The 14,850-nt window shown below is 38.7% G+C and overlaps 1 protein-coding gene across 3 annotated transcripts in view; it reads left to right on the plus strand.

The window, feature by feature from the left end:
* The window catches only part of CERS6 (ceramide synthase 6), a 317,758-nt gene that overhangs the window by 244,734 nt on the left and 58,174 nt on the right, over positions 1-14,850 (plus strand). For all 3 annotated transcript variants that reach the window (XM_007965259.3, XM_007965260.3, XM_073019784.1), the window contains exon 7: positions 14,713-14,841. In XM_007965259.3, coding sequence (XP_007963450.1) covers positions 14,713-14,841 — 129 coding nt within the window. The remainder of the gene's footprint in view (positions 1-14,712; positions 14,842-14,850) is intronic.

Raw genomic sequence — 14,850 nt, forward strand, 5'->3', positions numbered from 1 at the left:
ACATTGTTATGGGTACAATATGGCTTAGAGGTTAAAGGCGTGGGCTCTGGAATTTGTCTACCTGCCCAGCACCACTCCTAATTCGATGTGACCTTGAGCAAGTTACTTTACCTTTCTGTACGTTAGTTTTCTGATCCAAAGAATGGAGTTCACATAACCTACCTCATGGGTGTGTTGTAAATGTAAATAAGTTAGTAAGTAGTACATGTACTTAGAACAGTGCCTGGCACATCATAAATGCTCAATAAATGTAGCCTTTCCTTGTAGTCATTAAGGCACTTGCCAGATACTGCCAGCTTTTCACCCTCAGGCACACCCAGGATTGTGCTTCTCAGCCAGCCTCCCATTTTGTGATTGGGTGGGGCCCTATGACTAGTGGGCTGTGAACAGTATTGATTGGAGCCGCTTCTGAGCTAGAGTATTATAGTTGCTGGCATGAGACTCTCTAGAACTCCCACTTCTAGCACAGTGATTAGTAACACTGGAGATAGGGGCTGCTCCGTCAGCCTGCGTTTCTTAGTGCCTCAGGCAAGCAGAGTCCCCTGGCCCCCAACAAATGATAACATGTAATGAGTAAGAAATAAGGCTTTTTTTTAAACCCCTGAGGTTTTAAGGTCTTTGTAATCGCTGCATATCTTAGCTTATCCTGACTGGCGCAGATGTTAATAATAATATGGCTAGTTATCATTTCCTAGGACAGTATTTGGAAATAATTTGTCGAAATCAGTACCTCTCGAAATGTGCTGTTTGAATCCCTGACGATCCCTGAGACCCTTTCAGGAGGCCTGCAAGGGCAAAACTGTTTGTATGATAGTGCTAAGATGTCATTTGCCTTTCTCACGGTGTTGACATTTTCACTGAGAATTCAAAAGTAATCATGGGCAAAATTGCTGGTGGTGGCACCAAACTGCTACTAATAGTAGTCATTGTACCCTTCATGCCACACTCTTGCAGAAAGAAAAACAAATGTCAGTTTCACCTGAGAATGCTCTTGATGAAGCAGTAAAAACTATAGTTGTCCCTCAGTATCCATGGGGAATTGGTTCCAGGACCACCACCCCCCACCCCCGAGGATACCAGAATTCATGGATGCTCAAGTCTTTTATATAAAATGGTGTAGTATTTGGCCAGTTGCGGTAGCTCACACCTGTAATCGCAGCCCTTTGGGAGGCTGAGGTGGGCAGATTGCTTAAGCCCAGGAGTTTAAGACCAGCCTGGGCAACATAGCAAGACCCTATTGCTAAAAAATAAAATAAAAATAATTAAAAATAAAATAAAATTGTATATTTGTGTACAACCTATGCACATCCTCCCATATACTTTAAATCATCTCTAGATTACATAATACCTAATGTCATGTAAATGCGATGTTAATAGTTATACTGTATTTCTTAGGGAATAATGACAAGAAAAAAAGTCTATACATTCTATACATGTGCACAACTATCCACTTTTCTTATTCAGACACAACCATCTGTTTTTTTATATAGATACAACCGTCCATTTTTTTTTAAGTTTTCAATTCATGGTTGAATCCATGAATGCAGGACCTATGGGTAATGGAGGGCCAACAGTATTAATTTTATTAAACCTCTCTCCTTGAGTATATATTGAAAAAGAGTATTGTGTGTGATGAAATTGGAAATAGGTATGCAATGGTGTCTGTCTTAAGAAAAATGCAGTTATTTTACTTTTGAACTGAACTTTTTTTCGTAGAACCCCATTTTTACTTAATGATAAACTGTAGTTATTCCAACTTGTGTATTTGACAGACATTGTCTTGAAAATGCACAAAATGAGCTTGTCGCGTTGTTTCAAAGAAAGCAACTGACATTATTTGTGGTCAGTGATAAAACTCAAGCTTTCAAGCAAAAATTAGATTTTTGGAAAGCTTATGTGTACCCGCAAAAACTTGACAGCCTGTCAATCCTTGACATTTCTGATGAGATTGGTAGTGATATTAACAAATGTGATTTTCAAAAATATTTTACTTAAAAAATCACTACTCAGCGAATCAATATTTTCCAGATAACTAATGCATGATGTTATAAAATCATGCATGAGTAAAAGATCCATTCACAGACCAATGGATTTTAATGTAACAGAATATAAAAAGTTTATTGATATGGTTTTAGATTCCATATTACAACCAACTTTTAAGAGTATCTGACTTGACAAATTTTAGTACAGTGCCAAAGAAGAATATCCATAACTATCTGAAAGTACTGTTAAGGTACTTCTTCCTTTTCCAGCTATCTATCTTCGTGATACTGGGTTTTCACCAAATACTTCAACCCAAACAACATCTGGCAACAGATTAAATGTATACACACTTACGAGAATCCAACTCTCTAGTATTAAACAGATATTAAAGAGATTTGCAATAATGGAAAACAAAGCCATTCTTCACCAATTTTTTTTTGAAAAAGTAATTTTTAGTAAAAATTTGTTAAAATGTAATAGAGTTTGTTTAAAATAAATTAATAAATGTGTTTTAAATATTTTTTTAAATGTCTCAGTTCTAACAGTGGGTATGTTAAATACTGATAGATATAGCCCTCATAAACAAATACTCTTTGGTGTTCTCAATAATTTTTAAGACTATGAAGGGGAGACCGAAATGTGTGAGAACGGCTGGTCTGGAATATTCTTAAGTCTTTCCTAAAAATATGACTTCCAGATCAGTTTGTGTGGCTCATGCCTGTAATCCCAGCACTTTGGGAGGACGAGGCAGGTGGATCACTTGAGGTCAGGAGTTCAAGACCAGCCTGGCCAACATGGTGAAAGCCCATCTCTACTAAAAGTACAAAAAATTAGCTGGGCATGGTGGTGCGCACCTGTTCTCCCAGCTACTCAGGAGGCTGAGGCAGGAGAATCACTTGAACCCGAGAGGCAGAGGTTACAATGAGCCAAGATCACGCCACTGCACTCCAGCCTAGGAGACAAAGCCAGACTCCATCTCAAAAAAAAAAAAAAAAAAAAGTGACTCCTAGGTAGTGCCTCACATTGCATCAGCATGTTCTTTCTTTTCTTGAAAAGCTAAAATCATACCAGATGACATCAGATCACCCTAGCAGGGATGGGGATTGATGTAGACTTCTCTCCTTGTAACCTCACTCCTGCTACCTGTAGACACAATCAGGAGGGCCGCTTCACCTCTCTTTCACAAAGGTGGGAAGTTGCTCTTTTATGCAACTTCTCATGATTGGAATTGCAGTATTCTGCCCTTGAAGTTCAGTTTCCTCTGAGACAGATATTCCCAAGTCTTAGGCCTGTGTTCTGTTTCTTTCTCACTGCTGTGTCTTCAGAATGTAAGCAGGGAAAAGGAGCAGCTCATTTTAATAAACTACCATTTGTGATCAAAGCATTGCAACCCAGCACCATGTGCAGACTGGTGGAAGAACAATAGAACTATTGTCTGGAAAAGAAGTGTTTCATGGGGCAGTTTTTATGGGATTTTATTCAAAGGCTGCCTTCAGTAGTGGCTTACGCTGGCAATCAAGCATCGAAGTGCCTTGTCAAAGGAGAGGCTCTTAGACATCTTTAGGTCTCATGGTCAGATAACCAGCCACTGGTTCTCATAGACTCAGGCACATACTGCAATTCAGGGTGCAGGAGGGTGATGACCAGGAGCCTCTTCTTCCAGTGTGCTGCAGAGGGCTGCAGCATTACAGAGAGCCACACAGTGCTACTGGTCTCGGGCTCTGGGCTCATAAGTTCGGGTCCTCAGGAGTCCCACCTCTCTCAGGAGGTCTTGCTGGCTCTTGGGATGTTTGGTCATTCAGCTTCTTCTGGGGAGTTTCTCTCAAGTCAATTTTAGGGGCCTTGGGAAAACACCCACTTTGGCTGCTTATGGCTCTGTCTCTCTCCCTGAAGTCATGAACACCTTCACTTTCCATCCCCATAAATATAAACAAACCCATTCATCTGTCTTTCCCTTTGGCCTCCTGAGAAGAGGTACACCTTCCACTCAAGGCTTGCCTTTGCACCTTTGTTCTTTTTGTTTGTTTGTTTTTGGAGACAAGTCTCGCTTTGTCACCCAGGCTGGAGTGCAGTGGTGTGATCTTGGCTCCCTGCAACCTCCACCTCCCAAGTTCAAGCAATTCTTCTGCCTCAGCCTCCCAGTAGCTGGGACTGTAGGCGCCCGCCACCACACCCAGCTAATTTCTTGCATTTTTAGTAGAGACAGGCAATTTCACCATGTTAACGAGGATGGTCTCGATCTCCTGACCTCGTGATCCACCTCTTCAGCCTCCCAAACTGCTGAGATTACAGGCATGAGCCACTGTGCTCGGCCGCATCTTTGTTCTTGATCCCCATCTCTTCCTGTCTTCTAGGAGTAGACCTTGTTCTGTTTGTTAGTCTCTCACTTATATGTGTTTTCCAGAGTGTCCTCTCTTTCCTGCCTCCTTCCTCAGAGACATTTTCCTCACACATCCATTTCTGAGAAGCAACCTGCTATGGTAGTTAGATACCTGAGCTCTGGAGTCACACAGAACTGGATTCAGAGCTGGCTTAGCCCGTCCTCACTGTGTGACAAGGGAAAATGATGTGGCATTCTCGTGCCTCAGTTTCTATGTAAAATAGAGTTTCAAAGTCACACTTGCTTTATGGGGTTGTTGTTAAGAATAAATGACAATATCAGACAGAAGAGCCTTTGGCACATGAGAATTAGGCAAATCAGAGGGTAAGTAGGAATTCACCAGGTAGTCAAGGTGGGATGGGGCCAGGAGCCAAAAGAGGAGAAAACACAAGCATCACAGCCAGAAGAAAAAAAAAAAAAAAAACCTGTGTGGCCAGAGGTCTGCATAGAGAGAAGCAGCAGCTTCCAGGAAATTCTGCAGCTAGAATTCTGTATGTTTGTGAGGAGTCAGGAGTGGGTAGCTCAGGCAGCTGAAGAAAGAGGAGTTAGAATGTGGAGGATAAGGTTGAGGATGATGAGAGTTCCCCAAACCCCTCCTGACAATTTACATGCCATCCCAACCTGGTTGACCTGAGGGAGACTTTTTCCATCTTCTGTCTAAAGCACAAAATTGAGTCCCTGGTTACCCATTGTCAATTTAGGCCTCAAGACCTTTATAGTAAATGGACGATGGCTTTTGAGTCCTGGGATGTTTCTGATTTTAGTAGAACACAATCTGCCCCCTACTGATCATTCTGGATGTTTTCAGCCCAAATGGGTTTGTTTGATATCATAAAGGGTTACCATTATCTCTGTTCCAGGGATTATTGCAAAAAAAAAAAAAGAGTTAATTCTGTTAACCCTTGTATTACTTAAGACTGTTAGGTTGAGTATGTTTTAAATGTCTCAGAAGTGACCTTTCCCCCATTAAAAGCTGTGCAAACTAGTGTGACTGAGCCAAGGGTAATTTAAACAGAACCCAGAAGGTGTAGTACAAGACCTTCATCTCCAGGCACTTGTGATTTAGCAAGGCTCATAGTAATAGAGAGCTTCTGAGGATCTAAAGTTCAATGAATAAAAAGACATGTATAATTAAGAAAACTATCTACATCACTTGAAAGCAGAGTGCATTTGGAGAGTGTGCTTTTGATCAGGAGAGGAAGGAAGGCGTGAAGGAGGACTCCAAGGCATTGGAAATCAAGCTCCATGCTCTGGCCAGGCCCATCAGAAGCTAATCAACAGCACTATCTTACTGTTTTCTATTGTGCAAATAAAATTTTATTGTGTCCTTTTCCATGGTGATAAAATCAATTAAAGATTAAATATTAACTAAATAATTCACAGTAGACAAGATTATGAGTTCTTGATCTTGAAATGGGACCATAAATGTTGCACGGGAGAAAGATTGGGTAAACTCTGCTTATACAATGGTTATTTCATTTATATATGTTTCTAGAAGCCATAAAGTAACGGCACATCTAGCAGTAGAGAAAACAATACTGAATCCAAACAAGCATCTTACTTTTGAAAGCTTGTGAAGTCTCCTTGGTTTTCAAATTGTTTAAAAGCTGTGGTTATACTTGATCATGAGAATCTTTTTGGTTCTCTTTCTTTATAGTTTATCTGAATGTTAAGAGTAATATTTAATGGATTACATCAGGACAGCTATGAAAATTAAATCTCTTACACATTTTTTGGTCTGACAAAAATGTGGTGAAGTTAGCCATGAGCCTATGCAGTTGCCACATCTTAGATAATATGACTTTTCCAATATGATGCTTTCCCGTATGTCCTTTGATGTGACTCTAAGGCAAGTCACAAAGCTTTTCTGTGAAGAACCAGGTAATATTTTAATTTGGGGGGACATGTAATCTCTGTTGCAACTTCTCAACTCTGCCACTATAGCAAGACAACTGCCATAGACAGTAAGTAAACAAATGGGCATGGCTGTGTTCCAATAAAACCTTATTTACAAACCCAAATCTGGCCATCTGGCCCTTTGCCTGTCTTTGCTGTAAAGTAGAATAACCTGTTGTGTATATTTGATGGACAGTGGGGATATCAGATTTGAGAATGGTTAGTGGAGATATTTAAATCACATCAGTATACATTATAAAAACATTTTGATAGTAACCATAGTAAATTCAACATCTTTAAACCAATTAATTTCATGGCACTTGGTGTTTTTAAAATGAAGTCTGTGTGTTACAGTTATCCCCCTCAAGGACCTAAATGTATATACATTTAGTCCAAAAGGAGAAAAATCTATAATCTATTGGGAAAAAAGTGTTGAAATAGATTCAACTCTAGATCTAATGTGAATGAAATTTTATTCACAGACTGAATTTTGGAGAAGGGAATAATTGATTCATTCCTGCCAGGACTCCTCCACTTTATAATGGAACAAACGTTTCCCAAATAAGTCACAGTTCTTCATTCCTTTCCACATTTTCCTGGAGATATTTACCTTAGGGTGCATAGGCTATACATAAGAAAAAAGTGAGTTCTAGTTGGAGTTTTGAAGAGCCTTATGTGAAATATCTTTCTTTAAATGGTCCATTTAACCAACTCTCTTATTTAGAGTGAGCCAAAATTCAAAGCCAGTCGAAACAGAACAACCAAATAAATTGTGGGAGATTACGTGAACTCTTCACATCATGAGTTGGTAAAAGAAGGTTATGATTCTCCTCAAATTATCTAATGGGGAGAGACCCAGAATCAACTGATTTCTATAAATCACCCCAAATATATTTTTACTATTTAGCCATTGTCTAAAAATCCTACACAATTTTTTAGTCTTTTATTTCTTTGTTTTGTTTTTTAACCAAATTATTAAAGCTTTAGAAGTTGTACTGCTATTTATTCTGGAACCCACCGTAAGACAGGACAAAGCAGCTAATTATTCTGATGTGAATTTCTGGTACTGTGTTTCATTTTTGCCTTAAGGACGTATTTTGTGATTTATTTGCACACATTAGCTTTAATATTAAGATTTGTTAGTATACTATTTGGGGGTTTTGGTATTCTTTAAGAGGTTTTTTATATATTCATCCTGATCATCAGGACTTTACCCATCTCCAAAGGCTGAAAAGCTATTATATCTTTATATTCCCTTAATGGAAAAGCTGCTTATGATTATTCTTGATGTGTGTAAATTTTGTCTGAAATCCTCACCGTCTCCATCTGTTTATTCATTCTAAAATGGAGATGAAGACTGAGTAGCTGCTCTCTTTAGCACGTTGCCAAGTTACATGCTTAAAGTCCACTTCTACCCCCAGCATTCTGAGTTTTATGCCAAGGCAGGAAAATCATAAGAGAGAAAGGAAAACTGTTTATTATTATCCCTAAAAAGAAAAACATGTTACTTTGTAAAAAGTCATATAAATTTCTATGTGCCTTGGAGTTTCAAATAAGAGAACTATTTTTTGTTTGTTTGTTTGTTTGTTTGTTTTTTAATGAGGGGTTTCTATTATTACTGTAGTTGCCATAAAATGAAATCAGCTTTAAACTATGCTGCTGTTCTTCTGTTTCCTAGAGAGTCTGAAAATCGGTTCATTGAGTAACCTGGTGCTATTACCTGACTTCAATTCATATTAGTTAGATTACAGATTTATTAATTTTATTAAATTCAGGAAAGCTCATATGCGTCATTTGCATCTGAGGGAGAAGAGCCTTTTTCTTGCACTTCAGAAGTATTTCATATTCCTCATGTCTGTGCACATCTAAATCAGCCTTTAATCAAAATCTTGATCTTCTAAATTCCCTTTATAAAGAGGTTCACTAATATTTTTTCTTAATCAGTTGCAGAAATTATTCCCAAAAGAGATTGCATAAAATTAACATATTATCCAGCCAATGAGAATTTAGGGAACAGTTCCTGTTTATAGTATGTGTATGTATTATTTTTAATGAAAAATGGGTGAATTTTGTTTTTGTAAAGGCATGTACATCAAGATGAATTTGTAGTGCCTCCTGAAAACAATATTATTTCAGAGATTCTCTACAGCTTGATCATTGTGAAGGGAGCTGCGTTATATAAACTTTCAGATCTGTGTCTCAATGAGAGGTAGATCCCTCTGGATGTTTGGTGCTAATATTTTACTGTACATAAAATTCCCCTAGAGAACTGAATTAAAGATGCTGATTTTCATTCTAACAGTTGGGGATGGAGCCCAGGTAGCTGGAATTTTACCTGTACCCAGGAATTTCTGATGTGAAAGCTACACAGAACAGACTAGGAAAGTTTTCTAGGTTCCCTAAATGCTATTTGAAAATGTAATGAGGAAAAAACAGCATTATCTTACCAGCTTTTAATACTAAAATGGATGACTCTTCCTTGAATTCTTTTATTTCAGACTTCTAATTAAGTTTGAGTGACGACCATGTTTGATTTTCTCCCCCTTGTCTCTGATAATTAACATAGGCAAAGCTACTGAAGTAAAGGTCAACATTAGGGTAAATATCAAGCAGGGAACATAGAAGGAGCCCTTGATAATGGCTGTGAAAATGTCAAGAAACAATATGGCCGAATAGCAGGAGATTGAGGACACAAGTAAAGCATGTGTCCAGGCCAGTCTGTTTTGAATAAAGGCTTTGGCATCAGTCTTCAGTCTGAAGACCAGTAAGAAATCACAGTCTCTCTCCTTAATTGCAGTTATGAAAAATGCAGGAAAACATTTCAACCTAAAATGCTAATGTTCTTTCGGCCATGACTGTGTCTGTGTGTGCACTAATCACTTTCAGCAGTTGCAAATATAAGGATGGAAGTTTTCCACCCTGCATTGATAAAATCCAAATTGGCAATTTGTTTAAAATGGTTATTTGGACCAGATTCAGTGCCTGCTCAAAAAAATGTGTTGGGTCAGGAGGACGTGAGTAACACATAAAATAATGATTGCATGGCCTTTATTAAGGGTATTTTATTATGTATAATGCATTCTGAAGCAGAAATGTAAAAGAAGACAAATCCATTATTCATTCTTTTTTCATATTCATACAGATAAGACTGTAATGAAAATTGGTCTTCTGCCATGGGCATACTGTGAATCCTTCAGTAATAAAACAAATGTTTTCTAGGACCAGGTGATTTGTATGCAAAAAACATCTTTACAAAGCAAATTTTGTCTAAAAAACAAGGCTCTTATTTTTAAAGGAGCTGTGCTGTATTGGCAAGGCCATTGGGTTGTTTATTGACGTTATATTAGATACATCTCAGGAAACTTCATTATAAAATGGTACTAATCCTCCATAAGTATTTTAATCAATTTATATTTATTCATTTTTTAAATTAAATAGAGAAAATCCCTTGTTCTCTTTCAGTGAGCCAAGAGCAATCATTTGGAGCTGAACAATAGAAAATGTGGAAAGTAGTGTTCTTTTTAGGTATTCAGCTGGTTAAACTTTGAAATCTGTGTATTAAGCATAGCAAATATAAACTCATTGAATTTCTGAATTAAGCAGTGTGTGTTTTCATTTGATTATGTTTAGCAAACAGTTTAAAATATTAGTTGATAGGTAAGCTCTACTTTAATGGATCCATTGTTTTGAAGTAGTTATTATCTGGTAGAATACTATACTCCACATGATGGAATGTAGTAAGTAACAGCTTGGAGAGAACAGATTTTATCTTTCAGTGGAAAATGTTATCAGTGCAATTTTTATTGTATGTCTAAGGCATTTTGGTATTGTCTAACTTTAATGATTTAAGAAAACCTTAGGTACTAACTGCAAAGACAGCAGAATTTCAGAAGGAGGTAAAACTGGTAAGTTGCACCTGTACATAATCACTTGTTAAACTCAGAGTATGGTCATCATTTCTCTTCTGCCTGAGCTGAGAACTAGATGTAAATGTGAGTCTAGATGAAGGAATATAGTGGTAGGTCAGCCACTGCATTCTCAATGCTCAGTTCTGTCGTGGGCAGTTAGAATTAACTGTTGGAAGACGCATGATTCTCCTGACAGTGGAATCTACCATCCATGTGTCATGCTGTTTGGAGACTAGGTTAATTGAAAATAAGAGAAATTGTTGCACTTCATTTCTTAAATTATCTGACCTCATTTAACAAACTAATATACTGTTCATCCTAGTAATAAATCAATATGTATGGTTGTCCATAAATGTTAGGCACTTTCCAGGGAAGAAAATAACCTCTGGACATGTTCACTAAACTGTAGACAGAATCATTTAAGCAATTAAAGTTGTTGAAGTTGACTTTTCAGACCCTAACCTGTAGTGACATCAACAGCTACTCAGCTGCTAAATAAAGAGGGTGCATGTGTGAGCTCTCCCACACTCTCTCCCCGCCACATATACACAAATATGAAATTAGTAAAGACTTCAAATATTATGTAATCACCATAACTATGAAGCCTAGAATTATAGAATTGACAGCATAAAAATAACCTGATCCAGTCTCTTAATTGTATAGATAGCCAGACTCAGTGGCTCACACCTGTAATCCTAGCACTTTGGGAGGCTGAGGCAGGTGGATCACTTGAGGTCAGGTGTTCGAGACCAGACTGGCCAACATGGTGAAACCCATCTTTACTAAAAATACAAAAATTAGCTGGACGTGGTGGCGCACACCTGTAATCCCAGCTACTTGGGTGGCTGAGGCATGAGAATGGCTTGAACCTAGGAGGCGGAGGTTGCAGTGAGCTGAGATTGCACCATTGTACTCCAGCCTGAGTGACAGAGCAAGACTCTGTCTCAAAAAAAAAAAGAAAAAAAAGAAAAAAAAATTATATAGATAGGCAATTACCCTACCAACAATTACAAAAGTGATGAGTTGGATTACAAATTGGCTCTTATGAAATAGGTGCTCCATAATTGTTCAAGACACCTACATTTTTCAGGAGTCTGGTCCTGTCGATAAGACCCTGGTTTTAACTTTCTTGCACTTATGTTTAACTTAGAAGTTGCCTTAACCACAGAAAAATCAAACAATAATAACTGAACTGAATTGGAGAATATAAGTTAGAGACAGAGGCCTCTCTGAGTTGTGGAAAGGTGGATAGGTAAGTGAGGGTCCAGGATAGGTAAGTGGGGGTCCAGAAGAAAGTGGCTCTGTCACCCAGTGAATCAGGAACCAGGGCAGAAGCCATGAGAGCTAAAGGGTCACAGAGGAAAAGTACAAGGCAATTTAGAAAAAGAGACAGCACTAGGGCCTCCTCTTTCCCCTTGGGTAGAAGATTAAGTGGAATTCACGAGGAACCGAGGAGTCTACCTAATCTAGTTGCTGTTGCCTTTGTAAACCAGATGTTCAGCTTGGCAGAACATCCACCAACCTTAGCACTGTCGCCCACACTGATTCTCAGAACAAACGAGAATACTCACAAGGGAATGTTGTAGGAAGGAGTTTATGAAAACATCTGTAAGAATAAAAACCTAGTCCTGTTTCGTGTTCATGACGAGTAGTATTAGAGAGTATTTATAAGTGCTTTGTACCTATTCCAATGTGATAGATAAAATTAAGTCCTTACAACCTCAGAAATAATTTTATTCTTGACCCTTAACCTCCCAATTTAGATCTGAATACAAATGATACGTAGAACAGTTACATATCAGGGATTAAATAGTAGAGTGATTACTTTCTATTCAACAAAGTTAAAATATCTTTTTAAAATAGTGGTAATAGACAAAAAGAAGCTACTAATTTTTAAAATCTATAATCTATAATGTTGCTGCTCTGGCTTCTACACGTCTCTCCTTCTTACTTGACTCCAGCCACACTCACCTCCTCACTATTCCTTGAACACATCAGGATAGAAAGACCGTGATGGATAATGCCTTTGCCTTGGTTGTTTTCTCTGGCTTGAATATTTTCTCCCCATCTATCTATAAGACTAGCTTCCTCATCATCTTTAAGTCACCTTCTTAGAGAGACCTGCCCTGGCCTGGCCCCTCTGGGTACTATTATAATGTATCTCCCCCAGCAACCAGGACTCCTCACCCTTCTTATCATGATTGCTTCTTTTCCCCCATACCACAATTTTACCTTCTACTATAAGAGATCATTTACTTATATTTTTTGTCTGTTCTCCCTTACTAGAATATACAAGTTCCACAAGGGCAAAAGTATTTGTCTAGTTTTCTTACTTATTTTTCCTCAAAGCCTAGAACTGTCTAGAGCATAGTAAATGCTCAGTCACTATTTTTAATGAATAAATGACCATATGAATATTGACTTTTCAAGATAAAAATTTGGGTTTATTCCCGTAGATTTAACCTACATGCTGTGCTTTTTCATAATCAGGATCTACTCATACGTCAGTTTTCAGATATGCTTTTCATTTTCATGCTCTCTCCCTTAGAGAGAGAGATTCAAATAAATCTACCCTAGATGAGTGGTCTATGGGGAATAGTCCTCTTCCTCCAGAGGCTTCAAATAGAGCAACATTAGGGTCAGTCTTGGCATTTAAGTCTCAAAGAAATTCAGACTTACTCTGAGAGAGGTATATAGATTAGATAAAAGTATGAATAAAAGACTATATTTCTAAGCAACAGAAATTCCATTTCACAACAAACCATGTCCAGATAGTCAAGAGATAATATCAGAAAAAAAAAATCTTCACTGAGGCCAAGATGAGGTTCCCTTGAAGCTGACCAAAATAAGGATGGTCAATTTACTATTATTGCTGCAAGATATATTTTTTTCTAATGTCTATGGACAGATAATGATTAAAATTCAGGGCATCAATCCCCACGAGTATGCAGTATACCTAAGTAACAAGCATGCATATGTACCCCCCTGAATCTAACATAAAACAATTTTTAAAAATTCAGGGCTTGTTTGTGTAGGTCCTATCAGAAAAGCCAACATGGTAGGATTCTTATTTTAGTATCCCAACAGGCATATTCTGGGAGAAGGATGCTAACACTGAGATGCACATTCCAAGAAATCTGAGATAACAGAAAACCATCACCCCCGTCTTAATCCATTTGAGCTGCTGTGGCAAAATACTGTAGATTGGGAGTCCTGTAAACAATAGACATTGATTTCTTATACTTCCAGAGGCTGGGAAGTCCAAGATCAAGGCTCTGGCAGATTTGGTGTCTGATGAGGGCCCATTTCCTGGTTCATAGATGGTGCCTTCTAACTGTGTCTTCATCTGGTGAAAGGGACAAAGCAGCTCTCTGGGGTCCCTTTTACAAGGACACTAATCCTATTCATGAGGGTTCTGGTCTCATGCCCTAATTACCTCCCAAATGCCCCATCTCCTAACATTATCACCTTGGGCATTACGATTTTAACATGAATTTGGTGGGCACACAAATATTTAGACCACAGCACCACCGTTAACCTTACTATGTGGCCCTTCTGTAGGCAGTGGGCCGTCCGGGCTGGGAGCCATACAATGCCCTTTTCCTCTGACCTTAACCTGCTGTCCCTTCATAGATGCCACACACTGTTCAAAGGCACAACCAGTACCTTCTGAAGCCCCAACCATTTAGTAGTCAGAGAAGTGGTCCAGTTAAACCTGTACAGTTGCCCAAAAGATCTTCCTAAAGTTCAAATGCACCAGGCGCAGTGGCTCATCACGCCTGTTATCTCAGCACTTTGGGAGGCCGAGGCGGGCAGATCACAAGGTTAGGAGATCAAGACTATCCTGGCTAACACAGTGAAACCCTGTCTCTACTAAAAATAACAAAAAAAAATTTTTAACCGGGCGTGGTGGCGGGCGCCTGTAGTCCCAGCTACTCGGGAGGCTGAGGCAGGAGAATGGCGTGAACCTGGGAGGTGGAGCTTGCAGTGAGCTGAGATCATGCCACTGCACTCCAGCCTGGGCGACAGAGCAAAAATAAAATAAAATAAAATAAAAAATTTTAAAAAGGTTCAAATGCAAGTAGGACCCTTCTTTTCTTGAAATTCTGTAGTGATTTCTCCCAAAACTTCAAATTATTTGGCTTGCTACAGAGCATTCTTTATGATATGGTCTTTGTCCTGGCTTGATCGCATTCTTGGTAATCACTGATTTCCTCCTATCTCCTGTGGCCCTAAATAAGTGCTTTGCCCCTTTTGCCATATGATGACACAGCTAGAAGTCACCATCTATGAACAAGGAAGTGGGCCCTCTCCAGATACCAAATCTGCCAGAGCCTTGATCTTGGGCTTCCACCGATCTCCTATGTGTCTCTCCCAATACGTGATGGACTCCCACAGGATAAGAGTTATACCTTATTCATACCTTATTCATCCTCAGTGCTAGGCTTGTGGAGGTTCTCAGTAAGTACTGGTTCAGTGGCTGAATGGCTAAATGGAAATGTGATGTTGCTAAACTCTAATATGGTTGTTTTTTCTTTCCTCAAGGACTTTGGCATTATGTTCCTGCACCACCTTGTATGTATTTTCTTGATTACCTTTTCATATGTCAACAATATGGCCCGAGTAGGAACGCTGGTCCTTTGTCTTCATGATTCGGCTGATGCTCTTCTGGAGGTAAAAGTT

The sequence above is a fragment of the Chlorocebus sabaeus genome, chromosome 10 (genome assembly GCF_047675955.1).
Source record: "Chlorocebus sabaeus isolate Y175 chromosome 10, mChlSab1.0.hap1, whole genome shotgun sequence".
NCBI classification, from domain to species: Eukaryota; Metazoa; Chordata; class Mammalia; order Primates; family Cercopithecidae; genus Chlorocebus; species Chlorocebus sabaeus.